Source organism: Eulemur rufifrons, chromosome 8, assembly GCF_041146395.1.
Source record: "Eulemur rufifrons isolate Redbay chromosome 8, OSU_ERuf_1, whole genome shotgun sequence".
NCBI classification, from domain to species: domain Eukaryota; kingdom Metazoa; phylum Chordata; class Mammalia; order Primates; family Lemuridae; genus Eulemur; species Eulemur rufifrons.
In genome coordinates, this window is record NC_090990.1 from 53,497,200 (window position 1) to 53,518,275 (window position 21,076).

Below are 21,076 nucleotides of genomic sequence, written 5' to 3' on the forward strand. Positions count from 1 at the left end.
CTGATCTTACTCCCCATTATTTAGTATATTGCCTACACACAGTAGATGCTCAATAAATTTTTAGCTCGATTAACAAGAAATAACTGTTAGCTTTTGCCAGCTATCAGGTATATATGTTAGGGGTCGAAGAGGAGGTAGCAGAGTACACACTGCCTACGAGTAAGGAGCCAGCAGAAAGGAGAACGCTGAATGAGAAAGGAAAACTTAGGAAGCCAGGTCCTTCCTAGAAGAGGTTGGTTGAACCTGATATCAAGTGCACAAGTTAGGAATTTGACTTCAATAGGTGAAGAAACACTTTCTTTCAGGCCGAATAAAAAAGAGTGAGGTATAGAAATAAATGTATAAGAATACATGGCAAGTTGCTTCCTCTATCAACAATCCCCTCAATATTAAGTTCCCACGTGAAAAAATATCTATCTCTTGTAAGTTATTTGCTGTAAAGTTTTAATAAATTTATTCATGCAATTTCCTATACCTAGAATTCCTTCTTTTCTTTGCATAGAAAATTCTTTTGGGAAAATAATCATAGGACAGGTTATCTCTTAGGATTGATTATGTCTTGAATTCTCCAAACAGATTCTATCACTCCCTCCCTTTTACGCCCTGACACACTCTCTCCTTGTTCTGTAAAGACTTGGAGGCCGAAGATAAACACATTTATATTACTTATTAAGCTCCTTTGAAATACTTAAGCATATCAACAAAATATTTCAAAATTTTATAAGTTATATTTTAGATCAAAGGCATTTCAAAAGTTGATTTAGTTTGAACACAACTGCATGTACTTAGTTCAACTTTTTATACAGAAAAAGATAACATGATTTAAATTTTCTTGCTGGTTAGCTAAGATTACTCCAAGAGATGACTGCATTTTTTAATAAAAACATATTCTTAATTCATTGACTTTTAATAATCTCATACTGCAAATGACGTGAAGATTGGGAAAATTTATACAATGTATTTAAAGAATAAAATGTTGCTTGCCATTATAAAGATGTATGTATTGATCACCTTGATGTTTAAAGAAAATGATTTGTACTTGTGCCCTATCGTCAAAGCCAAATTATATGCTGTACTATCTTAAGCTTTCAGCTGATGTTAAATTTTGGCTGGCTCAATAGTGGATGAGAGTATTAACTACTATATTACTGTTCTGCTAGAAAATTACAATTCTTGAATAATCTATATGCCCTATCAGAATATCATATGATAAGGCAGAGAGATCTGAGACAAAACAGTAAGATTTACATTGTTTTGAGTTTCGGAGGATACAATTGCATATTTCAAAATTATCCCAGAAAATTACACAAAATGCACAGTTATATTCAACTTGAGCATGAATTTGAGCTTTGTAGCATTATCCATGTGTAATTTATAAAATACAGTCAGATATTTAAAATATAAAAATATATAATAATATGTTTTGTAATATCTTGCCCATGCTGTTACTTTTCTTATATCAACAAAATAAGAATGGGAACTTAATAAACATACATTGAGAGAGTTAAAATAATCATGTGAAATTGCTATTTCAATCTGTAGATAAATACGTCTTCTAATTGACTAATATTGCATCCAAAAGTGAATAAATAAAACCAAACTTCTAGCAAAATCTATGAGACAAAATATATTCACAAAGAATCTGTTTATGTATTGCCTGCCAATTAAACATGAAGATGGGTAATTTTTGTTTAAATAGTCATGTGCTTTTCCAGTGTACCTATAGTATGCATAGAATTGTTTAACTTTTAGAGGATTTGCCAAGTTTTTCTAATGTAATTAATAATCATATGGATTTGAGGACTATACTCCTTGCCTTTTATTGTAAAAATGCTTTAAAATTAATGTGCACTAATCTCAGTTGTATGTAAAAATATTGTAATGAAATATTATATTTTCATTTTTTAATTGAAAATATAAAATTCTCTTTAGATGGAGCAAAGAGAAATTTCTGATGCAGCTAGGGAAGGTATTCAGTTGTCATTTAATGTTATGTATATCCATAATTACATTTATCTGAGAAACCATAAGTCACTTTGTGTTTTGCTATTTAAGCACATGCAATTTTTAAATTATTATATGTTAGTAAAATTGTAGCATTTCATTAATTTGAATAAAATATAGTACATAAAAATTGTAAACAAAATATGTATGAGTCTTTAATTGAAATATGTGATTGGTGGTTTTCTAGAAAAAGTGGAGAGAAAATTAAAGTAGAATAATAGCATGATTAATTGATTCAGGATGGCTCCTACTGTAAAATTATGTTCAATAAGAATCTGTCATGACTTGTGATCATTTGTCACTCTCCAGTATATCAAATATAATGGATTCAGGTGCACAAGCTGTAAAAGTGACTGTTATAAAAATGCCAATTTTTTAAAGAAGAAAGATGGTTACTTAACTGATTTAATTCCAAATAGCGACAGTATATTAATTTGGATTACTGCTGTGTTTCTAGAGATGATAAATATTTTCATAAATGATTTTGTTCTCATATATACATTTATCATTTTGCATTCAAGCCAATGATTGTTTTAAAAAAAATTTTTCGTGATACAAATTACACATATTTTTATTAAAACATAGAGATGCCTGGCAAAAGTTGCAGTTTAAATAATTAATAGAAAATAAATGGGAAGAATGATTCTTTGTTTACAACCCAAAACATTCTTTCAATTGAAATTCTTTTAATATAATGAAATGTATTCTTCTACAATATGTCCGCTTACATATACATTTCTCACTGGTGTCTTTCAGTGATGTTTTCTCATATAATAGCTTTTTTCAAATGCTATAAAGATTAAACTCAATTATTTTACCTATGATGAAAGCTGCTACACCTGAGAAGAAAATTTCATAAACTAGAAGTTCGTAAATTTTGTCATTTTCATAGAGAGAAAGGGACATTGAAACTCATGGTAAAATATCAATGGGTCCATTTCGATGCTGCCTTTAACAGTATGTATCAGTAGCACTTGTTATTGTAGAGAGTTAATTTAAATGAGTAGAAATAACCTTGGAAGTGTTAGTTTTAGCAAGTTATCTACATAAAAATGGCTACCACTTGGTGATCATCATATGAAAGTTTTGCTTGCTCCTTTCAGGAGGTATGCATGTTTTTTCTCGGTTCAATTCCACTCTGAGTTTAATTTTCTGTATGTATTTTATCTGACATTTTTCCTAATCCTAGAACTGTGCCTCTTTACAAAAATCTTGTTTAAAATCTATTACTATGGAATTACATTAAAGCAAGTAAACTTTCTACCTCCCTGTACTGTAAACCAATGGTAATTATTTTAGTCACCTTCTGCATTAGGAGTTCCATCTTTTGGGCATTGAAATTGATTTTTCTCATCTTAGCATCTGAAGATCCAGAGTGTGCCCCTTGCCCAATCGCCTGAGACTATACAGTGACACCTACAACAGAGGATGTGGAGGCAGCAGCTTTTCGGGCACCAGAAATGGCAGCATCAGGAGCATCAGCACGAATAGACTTTGTAGAGGTAGTTCTCCCAAACTATATTACGAAACCAAACATTTTTGGTGTGCTACCTGCTGATGGGGGCTGCCTTCTCACTGCCTAGTGTATACAAAATGTTTGGTCTTTGTTAAAGTTTAACAGTGACATTTCTGATTCATATAAACAGAACTGATTTTTTTCCAAGCATTTTCAGTTGCCATAACTTTCAATGAATATGAAATTTTTATCAGTCTCGGAAAAACACTAATACCCATATTTTTATCAAATTGATTTTACTATATGTATGTAAAGCTGCTGTTGCATATAATTTTTGTATAATCATTTTTAAATAGATCAAAATAAGCCATCATGTAAAAGTCATCTTAATGCAGTAAATAGGAGAATTTCTCTAGTTGGTTAAATTCTTCAGAGACTGTATTCAGTTGCCCAGTTGTTCTGTCATATTCCTTGATGATGTTCCATTGTGAACTTATTTTTCAGAGTTCCCAGATGGCCCAAGTCAAAATATGAAATGCTAGTGATTGATTGATTTTATGTTTCCTTTCATTTTATGTAATTTAATGTGAAACAGTTATTTTGTAGCTCTAAAATACACTTGTTAATTAACCATATTGGCTTTATTTGTACAGTTCAATGGCTTAAAACATTTCAATTTGCATGTAAAATGAGTCTCTGTAATGATGCTTTTACTAAATAAATAACAATTGGCATAAAGGGTGCATTTACTTTTAACATTTTATAAATACAATTTACAAGTATGATATATTTCATATGAAAATGTAAAGAGCTTGAAATTCAACATACAGAGGTCATCACCTTGCTGATGCCTAATACAGTACAGCATATTCATTCCTCACCCCATCTTAACTCCCTTTGGGAACAAGACAAAATACAAAAAATATATAATAGATTTATTGGAGCTATTGTTTAATTTAATTCAATTTAAAGGTCTTTTTAGGAAACATATATGAGCAGGATACATTGAGCTTAATGGCTTTTCCTATTTTTTTTTTTTTGCTTATATTTTATTTTACTATCAAGGAAATAACAAACTCTGACATTTTTTGCAAAACCTATGCTATGAAGCCTGTTCTTTTTTGAATATTTTTATTCTGTTTTATGCATTTTAATTATGTGAAATATATAAAATATGAAATTTTGTTCTAGAATGCATAGACCTTTGTATAAAACACATACACAACTGAAAGTGGGTGTTGATTTTTAGTTAAAATTATGTCAGTGCTGATTTTCCATGAGTTCTTATGAAGATCTAAATGTAAAAGTTTATAAATCTACTTAATTATGTTTGTACAGCATTGTTTTTAGCTGTGTGCTCCATATGTTAATTGACTTCTATCATTTTCACATATTTTGCCTATGTTGCTCAGAAACTGTATAGTGAAAAGTATACTGCTATTATAAAAACACAAAAAGTAAATCTTTGATACTGCTTTAGAATACATTGTTCTTAGTGTAGTTTTATAATGTGTTCTTCTGAATTCTCAATGCTCTTCAAATACCACCAGTCTACTTAGCTTTCTAAAATTTATTTTAGAGATTATTTAAAACATTCTTCAGGAAAATAGCTTTAAAGATTAAAGAAACATTGCTGTTTTGCCTCTATGATGTTCCAAGTAGAAAACTGGACCTTCCATTATCAAAGCTTAAAAATCTTAGGTAGCTGCAATAAAAGTCTGCAGCAATATGCAGACTGTGGGATAATTACTTTGTTAGCATGACCTTACTACAGTAAGCCATGTTGCTTTTCTGGTCTTGATAATGTTGATAATGTATAGCAATTAAAAACTTGTATGTGTAGAATAAAGGAAGCTTTTCTCAATAAAAAGAAATTGAGAAGTAACTTGAATAACTGTTGTCAAAGCTGAAGTTGTTTAAACCTGAAAAATTGCTCAATATCATTAATTATCAAGGAAATGCAAATTAAAACCACAGTGAGATACCATTTTATCCCTGCCAGAATTACCATGATTAAAAAGTCAAAAACCAATAGATGCTGGCACAGATATGGCATTGCTGGGAATGTAAATTAGTACAACCTCTATGGAAAATGGTATGTAGATTCCCTGAAGAACTAAAAGATGTACCATTCAACTCAGCAATCCCATTACTAATCTACCCAAAGGAAAAGAAGTCATCTTACCAAAAAAGATGCTTGCACCCATATGTTTGTCACAGCACAATTCACAATTGCAAAGATATAGAACCAACCTAAGTGCCCCCCAAGTGATGAGTGTATAAAGGAAATGTGGTGTATATATACACCATGAAATACTACTCATCCCCAAAAAGAATGAAATAATGTCTTTTGCAGCAACTTGGGTGGAAGCAGAGGCCATTATTCTAAGTGAAGTAACCCAGGAACAAAAAGACAAATACTGCATGTTCTCACTTATCAGTGAGCTAAGCAATGGGTATGCATGGTCATGCAGAGTGACTTAATGGGCATTGGAGATTCAGAAGTGGGAGGGTGGATGAAAAATTTCCTATTGGGTACAATGTGCACTGTTCAGGTGACAGGTATATTAAAAGCCTAGACTTCTCCACTATGCAGTTCATCCATATAAGAAAAAACCACTTGTAACCTCTAAATCTATTTAAACAAAAATAAATAAATAATAAATAACATAACTGCATCAGCAGAAGTGATTATACAAGTAAAAAGTTAAGCTAAATACCATCGAATATAATACTTGATTTATTTTTTGCCCACTGTCCATGTTATGTGTCCCTGTCTGTGCTTCAAAAAGTGCAAATGATTCATTCGTAGTGTTTGTGTCACTCTAATCTTTATTCTAAGGGGAATCACCCATAACAATTTAACAAAATATTAAATGCGTTTATAATGTAAAGTTACATATTTTTTCAGCCAGCCTCTAGATATATTTTTAAAAAACTAGATATAATGGTAAGAAGATGAAGTGTTTATATGCATTTATTATTATTGAAATAATTTTTATTGAACTCTTTTAGAAATATCTTCTACTGATTATATATTCATGAGTAGTGAGATATGCATATGAAACCAGAATTTGGCTAAATATATTCAGTAAAGAAAAACAAACAAAAAACTACCCCTTAAGAAGAAGGCAGTACATGTGCTTATCCATTCTCCAGGATACCAAATACAACAGGGACCTTTCCTCCTTCATAAAACTAGACTAACTCTGAGGAACCCGGGCATAATGTAAACAACATAGTCAATTTCCTTTCATCATCTATTGACATCTCATGAAGAGAAGCCAGTTTTTATGGCTCTTAGGAGTGCCTCAGAGAATAAAATACATATTTTCTTATATCTCTTAGAGGTTACAAGTTTCTGGAAGTTTATTAAAAATTTCATACATATATTCTACCATTCATATTTTCATTCATATAAGATTTTACCAATTAAGGTTTCTGCTATTTTGTATTTTCTTTTGAATCAAATCAACTTTTTTTGGAGCAAAACAGGCAGATCTAAATTTTTTTCACCAAAATACATGATTATTCTATCAATTTCTAGTAAAAAAGAAAATTTGAAGAAGCCATGTTGGGTGTAGTCAGTTTTATTTTCTATCACTTGTTTCTGCCACTAGCAATCAATACAAATTGGATAAAGATGATAGTTTATATTTATTCATTGGCATAAAAAGAAAATACTATTAGTAGGGCAAAAATATAGCATTTGGATATTCAGTAGAGTAAAAATAACAGGTTCAGAACAAAAGGCTAGAAAGCTTTGAGGATGTGGAAACTACATTGTTGCTTAAATTCTCATTGAGGTAAAAATCTTATATCAAACCAGTAATTCTTACAACTTCACCCACCGACCTCATATTATACATACTTGCTTTGATTTCAGCTTTATTTTACATATGGATTTAACATCTGAAATCCAAACTCTTAATCCTCTCTTTGCTTGGGTAAATTTTGGAGCAAATACAAACCTTTAATTCAATCCAGTTCAATAAACAGTTGCTGAGGGCTGACTGTGTGTCAAACACAAGTGTTAACACTGGGGACACCAGGTACAAAGAGCCCCCGCTGTTGGGCAGCTTGTAGCCTGGTAAGGAGTAGGGACAAGTAAAGCGTTACATGCAGTGCAGCATGGTACACAGGATTCTAGATACACGATGAAATAGATACGCCCAGGAACAGTACAGAGAAATAGTCCTATCTGTGAAGTTCGGGTAGGGATTTATAAAGGAGGTAAAGCCTGAGCAGTCTCAAACAATAAATTGGAATTTAAAAGTGGATGGAAGGATAGTGTTGCTCACAGAGGAAACATATCATGAGGGACAAAATGTGTAAAACAGTGAGCCTGAGGAAGGAGTAGCCATGAGGTAGACAGAGGAGAAATACTGAAAGGGGTCATATGCCATGGTTAGACTTCGTTTTGTGAATAGTAAGATTTAATGAAAGGGATTTAAGCAGAGGAATGACAAGTTAGATTTGTGAGTGATCAGATAAAATTTAAGTAAAAATTCACAGACATTCTTCTCATTAAGGAAGTAAAGAAGAAAAGCTATGCCAACAATTCTTTTTGTTAACAGTTTTATTGAGGAGTGAATTATATAACATAAAATTCACTTGTTTTAAGTGTACAATTCAATATCTTTTAGTAAACTTCTAGAGTAGTGCAGTTATCACCACAATCCAGTTTGGGCCATTTCATTCCCCCCAGTACCTCTTGCTCATTCACAGTCATTCCCCATTTGGATCTCCTTTCCTATCCCGGCCCCAGGCAACCACTAATCTGTTTTCTGTCTCTATGAAATTGCCTTTTCTGCACATTTCATATAAATGGAATTATACAACATGCAGTCTTTTGTACCTGGCTTCTTTCACAGCATAGTGTTTTTGAGGTTTCTGTGAGATTGCTATTAGACAAACAGAACAGAAGTATTTCACTCCCAGAAAGTCTATAAACATTGGGAAAACAAGAACATATGATAAGGCTATGGTGTGAGCCTGCCCAAGAAATGAAGGACATAAGGGATTGAGGGACCCAGATAGTGAGGACAGGATGGCTGGGAAAAGGAGTCAGTTAGAGTAGAAGAATCAGAAGTGCATAGTTATGTGAAAGTAGAAGAAAACATGTGAAGATATTTTAATAAAATTTGCTGAAGACTAAATATTTGAACTGCATTCCCCTTTAGTTGTTTGAGGGTCTTCTTCGTTGAGATCTTTGAAGGCAGAACTAGTCTTATTCATCATTTTCTCTCCAATGGCTACAAAAGTGCTTTGCCCAAATTTAAATTTGTTGAATGAGTAGAGGAGATACGGCAATCGGAGGAAATACAATTTTCTGCTAAGTGTTTAAGTACTATTGCAGATGATAAAAAACAACAAAATTAAAATGTCTAAAGTCATTTCCTGTATCTATTCATAAAATTGTGAAACTGTTCCAAAAATCATTCTCATCAAAACTCCCAATGAAACCAATACATTTATGGGCTATTAATCTCAATCATACTATTAGAACATTGTTGAGTTTGAAACTGTTAACATCATTCAACTACTATGTGTATAGATGTCACTTCCATTTGAATTATTGTGACACCAAAAGCTCAGGAAGCAAAAGCCAAAATAAACAAATGAGACATCAAACTAAAAAGCACAGTAAAGAAAACAATCAGCAAAATTAAAAAGCAATCTACAGATTGGGAGAAAATATTTGCAAACCATATGTCCAATAAGGGATTCATATCCAAAATATATAAGGAACTCACACAACTCAGTAGCAAAAAAAACAAGAACAATAAAAAAAAAATAAAATAATTTTAAAAATGGGCAAAGGACCTAAACAGCCATTTTTCCAAAGAAAATATATGAATGGGCCACAAGTATATGAAAAGGTCCTCAACATCACTAATCATCAGGAAAATGTAAATCAAAGCCAAGAGAGATCACCTCATATCAGTTAGGATGGCCATTATCAAAAAGACAAGAGATAAGTATTGGTGAGTGTGTAGAGAAAATATAAATTGTGGGGATGTAAATTGTTACAGCCATTATGAAAACCAGTATGGAAGTTCCTCAAAAAATTAAAAACAATATTATCATATGATCCAGCAGTTCCTATTCTGGATATATGTACACAAAGGAAATAAAAGCAAGACCTTGAAGAGATATTTGCACACCCATGTTCATTGCAGAATTATTCATAATTTCCAAGATATGGAAACAACCTAAGTGTCCAACAACTAATGAATGGATAAAGAAATTGCAGTACACAAACATCTGTGTGAATATATATATACACATACACACGTGTATATATACACACCTGTATATAAACAGTATATAATATTATTTAGCCTTATAAAAGGAGATCCTGCCATTTGTAACAACATGGATGAGTCCATAGGACATTTTGTCAAGTGAAATAAGCCAGATGCAAAAAGAAAAATACTGCATGATCTCACTTATATGTATAATGTAAAAATGTCAAATACATAGAAGTGGAGTGTAGAGCAGTGGTTATCAATAGCTGAGGGATGGGAGAAATGGAGAGATGTGGGTCAAAGTGTGCAAACCTGTAAGATGAATAAGTTTTGGAAACTGAATATATAGCATGGTGGCTATAGTCAATAATAAAATATTGCATACTTGAATTATGCTAAGAGAGTAGATCTTAAGTACAGCTATACCTCAAAGATATTGCAAGTTCAGTTCTAGACCACCACAATAAAGTGAATATCACAATAAAGCTAGTCACATGGATTTTCTTTATTTCCCAGTGCACATAAAAGTTATTTTTACAATATAGTAGTCTATTAAGTGTGCAACTGCATTATGTCTTTAAAAACAATGTACATGTCTTAATTATGAAATACTTTATTGCTAAAAAATGCTAATGATCATCTAATGCTTCAGCAAGTCATAATCTTTTTGCTAGTGGATGGTCTTGCCTCGATGTTGATGGCTGCTAACTGATCAGGTCGTGGCTAATGAAGGTTGGGGTGGCTTTGGCAACTTCTTAAAATAAGACAGCAATGAATTTACTGCATTGATTGCCTCTTCTTTTCATGAAAGATCTCTCTATAGCATGTGATGCTGTTTGCTAGCATTTTACCCACAGTGGAACTTCTTTTATAATTGGAGTCAATCCTCTTAAACTCTGCTGCTGCTTTATCAACTAAGTGTATGTAATTTTTGAAATCCTTTGTTGTCATTTCAACAATATTCACAGCATCTTCACCAGGAGTAACTTCCATATTAGGGAAGCATTTCCGCCAAACTCCAGGCTATCTTCACTGCTCCTTCTTCGCTGTGGGAGGCCCAGGTAACTGCCACAGCTTCTGTCACCCTACCACCTGCAGGTTCTGAAATATTTGTAGGGAGGATCTCTGGACACCACGGAAGTTGTGAAATGTTTACTTAAAAAGGTAAACCAAGATGGCCAACTAGAGACACTGCTTGCTAGACTGTCCCAGAGGGAACATAGGATTTCAGATAAAGGAGAAGGGAGAAGAAACTCAGATCAGGTATAGATCATAGGGAGAGGTGCCAGAGCTTGCTGGGGACCTCACAGAGGAAAATTGAAAAGCAGAGAAGGAAGAAGATAAAGAAAAAAAGATACCAATGAGGATCAAACCCAGAGAGGATTGGAGCCCAGTGAAAGGATAGGGGGGATCCCTCTCTCCCTTCCACAGCCTTTAGTGACCAGTGGGCTACCAATTTTCTTGGAGGCTTTTCCACTCCCATGAGCCCAGGCATGGCAGTAAACATGGAATAGTGGAGAGAGTTTGCGTGATCCTGGAGCTTGGTCATTCAGTGTGGGTCTCCCCTCCAAGGAGGGCATCAGGAGAGGCTGGAGAGCCAGTTTTCTTCCATTCAGACACCTCCTCTCCTTCTCCTCCCCCAACCACTGCAACTGGGAATGTAAATTGAGCCAAGAATTTGGCGAGTTGCCACCTATCCCTAGAGGGCCTGTGCTGTAGGCTGAGGTTTCCAGGAAGAGTGGTTCCCACACTTTTCCCTTTGGGGGCCCGCAGTGGACTGGGTATGCCTGATTTGGGAGCTCCCTGTCTGCTGGTGTTTCACGGAGATGCACGCTAATAGGTCAGACATGCAAGCCGGCAGGGAGGTTTTAGTGTTGGACAGCCAGGTTGTGATCTCAGACAGCCCCATATCCAAAAGCAGTCTTTCTGGTTGGGTGGATCCGCTTCAGCCTCTCCCTGGGAGCTGGGAGCAGGCCTTTTGAAGCTTGTAAAACAGCTACCTTACCAGCTGTTATGAAGCCTAAAAGCAAGCTCCCCAACCCAGCCCCACCCAGCCTCACTCCCCCACCTGCCTCTGCTGTCGGATCTCACCTGGAAGTTTCAGGGCCTCACCCACAACCTGGGCCATTTGAATGCTTCACCTGAGGGACTAGAGCCAGTCACAGGTCCCCAAAACAACATTGCAGCTTGCTCCTTCTGGCAAGCACTACCTACTTACAGGGAGGTCAATTTGCACAGCCCTTTACAGCAGTTACTGACTCAATCATACAGGGTGAGATCGATTCTAACTCACAAGTGCCACATACTGTCTCAGAAATTAAACTGGGCTTGCCAGTAAATTTCACACTGCTAAGAAGATCACAGGGCTGGAGGAAGAGAAAGGATTTCAAAGACCTCCAACCTCTCTCATCAAAGTGAGGCAGGAAATTTGCCCAGATGCATAGCTCACAACTGCTACAGCCTACAAACAACTAGCAACTGAAAAAACACTACACTATGGATATCTATAACCAAGGCATCTATCCAGAATCTAGATGGCCATGAAAGCACCTCAAAACAAAGCCAAAAGTTCTTACCCAACATATGCTACAAACACACCTGTATGAGTGTGGGGGGGGGGAGCCCCATCTAAACAAAAGAAAATCCAAAAAAAAAGAAGCAATAGCTTCTCCAGGGAGAAAGAATCAGAGAAAGAACTCCAGAAGTATGAAAAATCCAAGCAAAATGACACACCCAAAAAGGAATACCAGCTCTCTAGCAATGGATAACAACAAAAATGAAAATATTGCCATAACAGATAAAGAATTACAACTATGGATTGTAAAGAAGCTCAATGAAATACAAGAGAAAGTGGAAAACCAACTCACAGTAACCAGAAAAACAATTCAGGAAATGAATGAAAAAAATCACTAAAGAGATAGACATATTAGAGATAAATGAAATAGAACTTCTGAAAATGAAAAATCCATTTAAGGAAATATAAAACACAGTAGAAAGCTTTAAGAGTAGACTAGGCCAGGCAGAAGAAAGAATCTCAGAACTTGAAAACAACTTTTTCAAATTAACTCAGTCAAAAATAAGGAACAGAGAATTAGGAATCAACAAAGTCTGTGAGCAATATGGGATTATGTAAAATGTCCCAATGTAAGAATCATAGGCATCCCTGAGGGTGTAGAAGAAAGTGCACAAGGGCTGGAAAACCTATTTGAGGGAATAACTGAGGAAAATATCCTTGATTTTGCTAGAGATTTAGACATCCAGATTCAAGAAGCTCTATGAACACCTGGGAGACTCATAACAAAGAGGCAATCACCAAGACCATATATTTATCAGACTGGCCAAAGTCAACACAAAGGAGGAACTCCTGCAAGCCATGAGGTGAAAACATCAAATAACTTACAGAAGAAAACCCATAAAGCTAACTATAGACTTCTAAATTGAGACCTTATAAGGCAGAAGGGATTGGGGCTTCATCTTTGTTCTTGTTTACCAGAACAACTGCCAGCCTAGAATTTTGTACCCTGCAAAACTAAGTTTCATAAGTGAAGGAAAAATAAAGACTTTTCTGGACAAGTAAACACTGAGGGAATTTGTCAAGACCAGAGCCACCCTATAGGAAATACCTAGAACTGCATTATACATGAATCAGCACAATGTTCACTCACCAGTGCAAAACCAACCAAAATCTAAAGCTCAGAGTTCATATAAAAAAATAGAAAAGAGGTAAAACAAAGCAAACAGGTACTTCCCAACAGGACAAATACAACAGCATCCCACATATCAATTCTATCAATCAATATGACTGGTTTGAATTCCCTACTCAAAGACATAGGCTGGATGAATGGTTAAAAAGATACAAGCCAAGTATATGCTGTCTCCAGGAAACATATCTAACCCACAAAGACTCTTACAAACTCAAGGTTAAGGGATGGAAAAAATATTCCTTGCAAATAGAAACCAAAAGAACGCAGGTGTAGCCATTCTTATATCAGATAAAATCAACTGTAAATTAACAATAGTAAAGAAATACAAAGATGGTTATTATATAATGGTAAAGGGAGCAATTCAACAAGAAGACATAACAATCCTAAATATTTATGCAGTGAACACAGGAGCACCCAGATTCATAAAGCAAACCTTAGTAGATCTAAGCAAAGAGATAAACAGCAGCATCATAATTTCCAGAGATTTCAATACCCCACTGACAGAACTGGAAAGATAATCCATGCAGAATATAAATAAAGAAACACTGGACTTAAACGGGACTCCAGAACAAATGAGCCTAACAGACATTTACAGAATATTTTACCCAAACACTACTGAATATACATTCTTCTCATCAGCACATGGAACATTCTCCAAGATTGATCATATTTTAGACCACAAATCATGGCTCAACAAATTAAAAAAAAATTGAAATCATACCATGTATCTTCTTAGGTGACAGTGGAAAAAAACTACAAATCAACTCCAAGAGAAACACTCAATTTTATAAAAAGTCATGGAAATTAAACAACCTGTTGCTGAACAAGTATTGAATCAGTAATAAAATTAAGATGGAAATCAAAAGATTCCTCGAAATGAATGACAAAGGGGACACAAGCTATCAAAATATTGGAATTCAGCAAAAGCAGTCCTAAGGAGAAAATTCATAGCCTTAAATGCCTACAACAAAAAGACAGAAAGATCACAAATTAACAATTTGGTGACATGGCTCCAGAAACTAGAAAAGAAAGAGCAAACCAAACACAAAGCCAGCACAAGAAAAGAAATAACTAGAAAAACAATGGAATAACTAAGGTGAGAACATAACTAAATGAATTGTAGGACAAGAAAATAATGCAGAACATCAACGAAACAAAAAGTTGTATCTTTGAAAAGATAAATAAAATTGATACACTTCTTGCTAGATTAACCAGGAATAAAAGAGAAAGGACCCTAATAACACAATCAGAAATGAAATAGGAGATCTTATTACTGATACCACAAAAATACAAAATATCATCTCTGAACACTATGAAAATCTCTATGCACATAAACTCAAAAACATAGAGGAAATGAACAAATTCTCAGAATTACACAATCTCCCAAGACTCAATCAGGAAGAAATAGAACTCCTGAGTAGACCAATAACAAATAATGAAATTGAAGCAACAATAAAAAAATCTTACAACAACAAAAAAAAAAGCCACAGACCAGATGGATTCACAGCCAAATTTTATCAGACCTACAAAGAAGAGTTGGTACCCATGCTGTAGAAATGATTCCATAACATTGAGAGGAAAGGAATCCTCCCCAAATCATTCTACAAAGCCATTATCACCTTGATACCGAAGCCAGGAAAGGACACAACAAAAAAAGAAAACTACAGACCAATATCCCTTATGAACATAGATGAAAAAAAATCCTCAATAAAATACTAGCAAACCGAATTCAACAGCACATCAAAAAAAAAAAAAAATCCACCATGACCACATGAGCTTCATCCCAGGGATGCAAGGATGATTCAACATATGTTAATTGACAAATGTGATTCACCACATAAACAGAAGCAAAAACAAAGATCGTATGATCATCTCAGTAGATGTAGAAAAAGCATTTAACAAAATTCAATACCCTTTGATGATAAAAACCCTCAACAAACTAGGCATGGAAAGAACATATCTCAAAATCATGTGTATTTTACTGTTATTAATTTTATTACTGATTCAATATTTGTTCAGCAACAGGTTGTTTAATTTCCATTTGCCATATATGACAAACCCACAGTCAACATCACACTAAATGGGGAAAAGCTGAAAGCACTTCCACTAAGAACTGGAACAAGACAAGGATGCCCATTGTCACCACTTCTATTCATCATAGTGCTGGAAGTCCTAGCCAGAGCAATCACGCAAGACAAAGAAATTAAGTGTATCCAAATTGGGAAACAGAACATCAAACTATTACTTTTTGCTGACAATGTAATCTTATATCTGGAAAACCCCAAGGATTCTACCAAGAGACTGCTGGAATTGATAAATAAATTCAGCAAGGTCTCAGGGTACAAAATCAATGTACACAAATCAGTAGCATTTATATATACCAATAACAGTCAAGCTGAGAGTCAAAGCAAAGACTCAATACTATTCAAAATAGCTACAAATAAATTAAATACCTAGAAATATACTTAACCAAGGATGTGAAAGACCTCTGCAAAGAGAACTACAAAACATTAAGGAAAGAAATTGCAGATGGTACAAACAAATGGAAAAATATATGATGCTCATGGATTGGTAGAATCAACATTGTTAAAATGTCCATACTTCCCAAAGTGATTTACATCAAAATAGCAAAGTCATATTTCAGGCCTAGAAAAAATAATTCTGCACTTTGTCTGGAACCAGAAAGGATCCCGAATAGCCAAAGCAATCTTAAGCAAAAGGAACAAACCTGGAGACATCACATGGCCAGACTTCAAACTATACTACAAGGCTATAGTAACCAAAACAGCATGGTATTGACATGCTGTTGACACTAAAATAGAGGCAGACCAATGGGCCAGAATAGAAAAGTCATATATAAAACCATCCACATACATCCAACTGATGTTTAACAAAGGAGACAACAAGCTACTCTGGGGAAAAGAATACCTATTCAATAAGTGGTGCTGGGAATATTGGATAGCCACATGCAGAAGAATGAAAGGGCATCCATATTTCTCACCATTCAAAAATTAATTCAAGATAGATAAAAGACTTAAATGTAAGACATGAAACCATAAGAATACCAGAAAAAATGTTGGAAAAACTCTTCTAGATATCGGCCTAGGCAAAGAATATATGAAGACCCCAATGGCAATCACAACAACAAAAATAAATAAATGGGATATGATTAAATAAAAAACTTCTGCACAGTCAAGGAAATAATAAACAGAGCAAATAGACAACCTACAGAAGGGGAGAAAATATTTGCAAGCCATACATCCAATAAAGGGCTAACAACCAGAATCTACAAAGAACCAAGCAAATCAGTAAGAAAAAAATCAAACCACCACAACAGAAAGTGAGCAAAAGGCATGAACAGGAGCTTTTCAAAAGAAGATAGACAAATGGCCAATAAACATAAGAAAAAATGCTCAACATCACTAATCATCAGGGAAATGCAAATTAAAACCACAGTGAGATATCACCTTCCCCCTGTTACAATGGTTTTTATTTAAAAGTCCACAAACAATAGATGCTGGCCTGGATGCAGAGAAAAGAATGCTTCTACACTATTGGTGGGACTGTAAATTAGTACAACCTGTATGGAAAATGATATGGAGATACCTCAAAAATCTAAAAGCAGACTTACCATTTGATTCAGAATCTTTCCACTGGGTATTTACCCAAAGGAAAAGGAGTCATTTTATTAAAAAGACACCTGCACTCAAATGTTTACTGCAGTACAATTCACAATTGCAAATATGTGGAACAACCTAAGTGCTCATCATTCATGAGTGGATTAACACAACATGGTATATGTATACCATGGAAGGAAGGATGTCTTAATGCCTTTTGCAACAATTTGGATGAACTGGAGACCATTATCCTAAGTGAAGTATCTAAAGCATGGAAAAACAAACACCACATGTACTCACTATTAAATTGGAACTAGCTGATGAGCACACGTGTTCATACAGAGATGTAAGACTCAATGGAAATCAAGCAGGGGGGAGGGAGGAGGAGGAGATAAGTGAAAACTTACCTAACGGGTACAGTGAACAGTAGTTGGGTGACAGTCACACTTACAACCATGACTCAAGCATTATAAAAGTGATCCATGTAACCAAAAATATTTGTACTCCCGTAATACTTTGAAATAAAAAAAAGTGAACCAAAGTCTTTTATCTCCTATTAATATTTCATGAAAATCTCATTTAAATGAGAAAGCCAAATTTTACCCTTGTATTACTTTATTATTAATCTTAAAGATAATTTTAATAAGCCCTTATAAACAACAACAACAAAATTTCTTTGCTCATCCATAAGCAGCAAACTCCTCATCTACTCAAGTTTCATCATGAGATTGTTGCAATTCAGTCACATCTCCAGGCTCCACTTCTAATTCTAGTTCTCTTACTCTTTCTACCACATCTGCAGTGACTTCCTCCATTGGTCTTGAACTCCTCAAAGTCATCCATGAAGGTTGGAATCAACTTCTTCCAAACTCCCGTTAGCACTGATATTTTTGACTCCTTCCACAATTCACAACTGTTGTTTATGGCATCTAGAATGGTGAATCCTTTCCAGAGGTTTGCAGTTTACTTTGCCCAGATCCATCAGAGGAATCACTGTCTATGGCAGCTATAGCCTCAGGAAATGTATTTCTTAAATAATAAGACTTGAAAGTCCAAATTACTCCTTGATGTTGTGTTAGCAGGTATAGAAACAAAATTCATCTCCTTGTACATTTCCATTAGAGCTTTTTAGTGACTAGGTGCATTGTCAATGAGCAGTAATAATTTGAAAGGGATCTTTTTCTGAGCAATAGGTCTCAATGGTGGACTCAATATACTCAGTAAACCATGCTGTAAACAGATCTTCTGTCATCCAGGGTTTGTTGTTCCATTTCTAAAGCACAGGCAGAGTAGATTGAGCATAATTCTTAAGGCCCCTAGGATTTTCAGAATGGTAAATGAACATTGGCTTCAGCTTTCAGTCACCTGCTGCATTAGCCCCTAACAAGGGACTTACCCTTTCCTTTGAAGCTTTGAAGCCAGACATTGACTTCTCTCCCGCTATGAAAGTCCTAGATGGCATCTTCTTCAAATAGAAGGATATTTTGTCTACATTGAAATCTGTTGTTTAGTGTAGCCACCTTCATCAGTTATCTTAGCTAGATCTTCTGGATAATTTGCTGTAGCTTCTCCATCAGCACTTGCTGCTTCACCTTTAATTTTTATGTTTATGGAGATGGCTTTTTATCTTGAACCTCATGAACCAACCTCTACTGGCTTCCAACTTTTCTTCTGCAGCTTTCTTACATCTCTCAGCCTTCCTAAAATTGAAAAGAGTTAGACTTTGGCTTAAGGGAAAGCCTTAATTGTGGTTAGTTTGATCTTCTATGCAGACCATTAAAACCTTCTCCATAACAGTAAGTCTATTTCACTTTCCTATCATTCGTGTTTTCACTGGAGTAGCACTTTTAATTTCCTTCAATAAGTTTTCCTTTGCATTTACAATTTGTCAATGGTTTGGCTCAGGAGCCCTAGCTTTTGGCCTACCTCAGCTTTCAACATGCCTTCCTTACTAAGCTTAATCATTTCTAGCTTTTGATTTAAAGTAAGAGAGCTGTGACTGACTCTTCCTTTCATTTGAACAATTCAAGAGGCCATTGTAGGGTTATTAATTGTCCTAATTTCAGTATTGCTGTGTCTCAGGGAATAGCAAGCCCCAAGGAGAGGGAGAGAGATGGGGGAAAGGCTACTCAGTGGAGCAATCAGAACACACACAATTATTAATAAGTCTGTCGTCTGATATGGGTGCAGTTTGTGGTGCCCCCAAACAATTACAATAGTAACATCAAAGATCACTGATCATAGATCACCATAACAGACATAGCAATAATCAAAATGTTTGAAATATTTTGAGAATTACCAAAATGTGACACAGACACATGAAATAACCACATGCCGTTGGAAAAATGGCAACCATGGACTTGCTCACTGCAGGGTTGCCACAGACCTTCAATTTGCAAGAAACACGGTATCTGCAAAGTGCAATAAATAAAGAGAAGCACAATAAAACAAGGTATGCCTATGTTGTCACCACAAATAAAAGGTAACTGTATGAGGTGATGGGTTATGTTAATTAGCTTGATTGTGGTAATCATTTTACAATGTATATGCATATTGAAAAATCATGTTGTATACTTTGATCATGTACTAATTTTATTTGTCAATTATTCCTGTATAAAGCTGAACAAAATAAAAAATTTGAAAATAAAGTAAAAAAGTTGGGGCAGTTGTGTATTATATTTCAATTATTGGGAAGAAAGCAGTGGCACAGCAGGCAGAGGAAATGGTGGTTGTAGGAAAGTCCAAGACATTTATGGAATCAGGAGTGGACTGGTTTTCTGATAAATAGAGTAAGTTAGAATGAGTAGTGAAATTAGTGGAAAGGTAGATTGAGGAGTTAGGACCTTACTAATTGGTAGCTCTTAAAGATTGACTATGTAAGAAACAAGGACACAATTGATATTCAAGGCGGGGTTAAAAACTCAAGTGATAGAGAATAAATGTTGGAACAACTTCCCACAAATAAAGCAAATGATGTATTTAAACACAGTAAAATACACATTTTAAAAAATCCTTCTGGTACTGTGATTGGCCTGAAGATAAATGAAGTCATATGCATTACACCCAAACTTTGTCTTCCCCTCTAATAAAACAATAATCTAGACAAAACTGATTTTGCCTATAAGTGGCCTCCTATTCCTTAATTATGAAGGGGAACTAGTATTTATTTAGTGAATATGCCCAGCTATTTACTCACGTGCATTACTTCATTGCACCTTGTAACAACTCTGTAGGGTATATGTTTTAGCATTTTTACAAATGAGAACACTGAGTTTCAGAGAAATTAAACAATTTACACAAACAAGATCACTCTGATAGAAAGTGGCAGAAATTAGATTCAAACTCACTTCTCCTCATTAATCCCTAATGTTTCAACTTAATTGCTTTGCCTACAGATTATAGTTTTGCTTAAATTCTGTTTAAGAAACTTCAGTTTATACTGGTGTTGCTTATTTGATTTACCTCCAAGGCACTTGATTAGGAATCAAATTACATTAATGTTTCTTGTAGATTATAGATATTCATCACACGTGACAAGTATTACTTATTCTCTTGAGGTGTTTTTCATTTGTCAAAATACATCCAGGTACATTTTGGGTTCTGGAATCTCAGATTAACCATTCAGTCTTCATAGTGAGAGATTGAGGATATGATCAATGAGTTTTATAAGGTTAAAAAAGTGTCAGTTTCTTCATAATAATGTAATACTATCTCTAATTTATGATTCAGTGTCTTTAAGTAGCAATTTTATTTTTCTAACCTTTTAAAATTACGATAGTTTCTTCTTTTGCATTTCCTAGGATTTGAGATTGATAAAGTAACAAAACCTTATACAGCTAACATGCATTAAACTTTTCAAAGCCCATCAAAGAATGCTTTCAACAGCATATTTTTTGATCTACATATTAACCTGGTAAGAAAAACATAAAAATTACTTCCCATTCAGCTAAAAAGAACTTTAGATTGGGCACAGTGGCTCACACCTGTAATCCCAGCACTTTGGGAGACCGAGGTGAGAGGATCACTTGAGGCCAGAAATTCGAG

General features: G+C 34.7%; 1 protein-coding gene across 5 annotated transcripts in view; it reads left to right on the plus strand.

The window, feature by feature from the left end:
* Positions 1-21,076, plus strand: part of LRRC7 (leucine rich repeat containing 7) — a 494,934-nt gene that overhangs the window by 285,575 nt on the left and 188,283 nt on the right. For 3 of the 5 annotated variants that reach the window (XM_069478071.1, XM_069478070.1, XM_069478069.1), the window contains one exon: positions 3,364-4,923. The exons of the other annotated variants lie outside the window; for them this stretch is intronic. In XM_069478071.1, coding sequence (XP_069334172.1) covers positions 3,364-3,370 — 7 coding nt within the window. In that variant the 3' untranslated portion in view covers positions 3,371-4,923. Of the gene's footprint in view, positions 1-3,363; positions 4,924-21,076 lie in introns of those variants that run through there. 5 annotated transcript variants of the gene reach the window in all.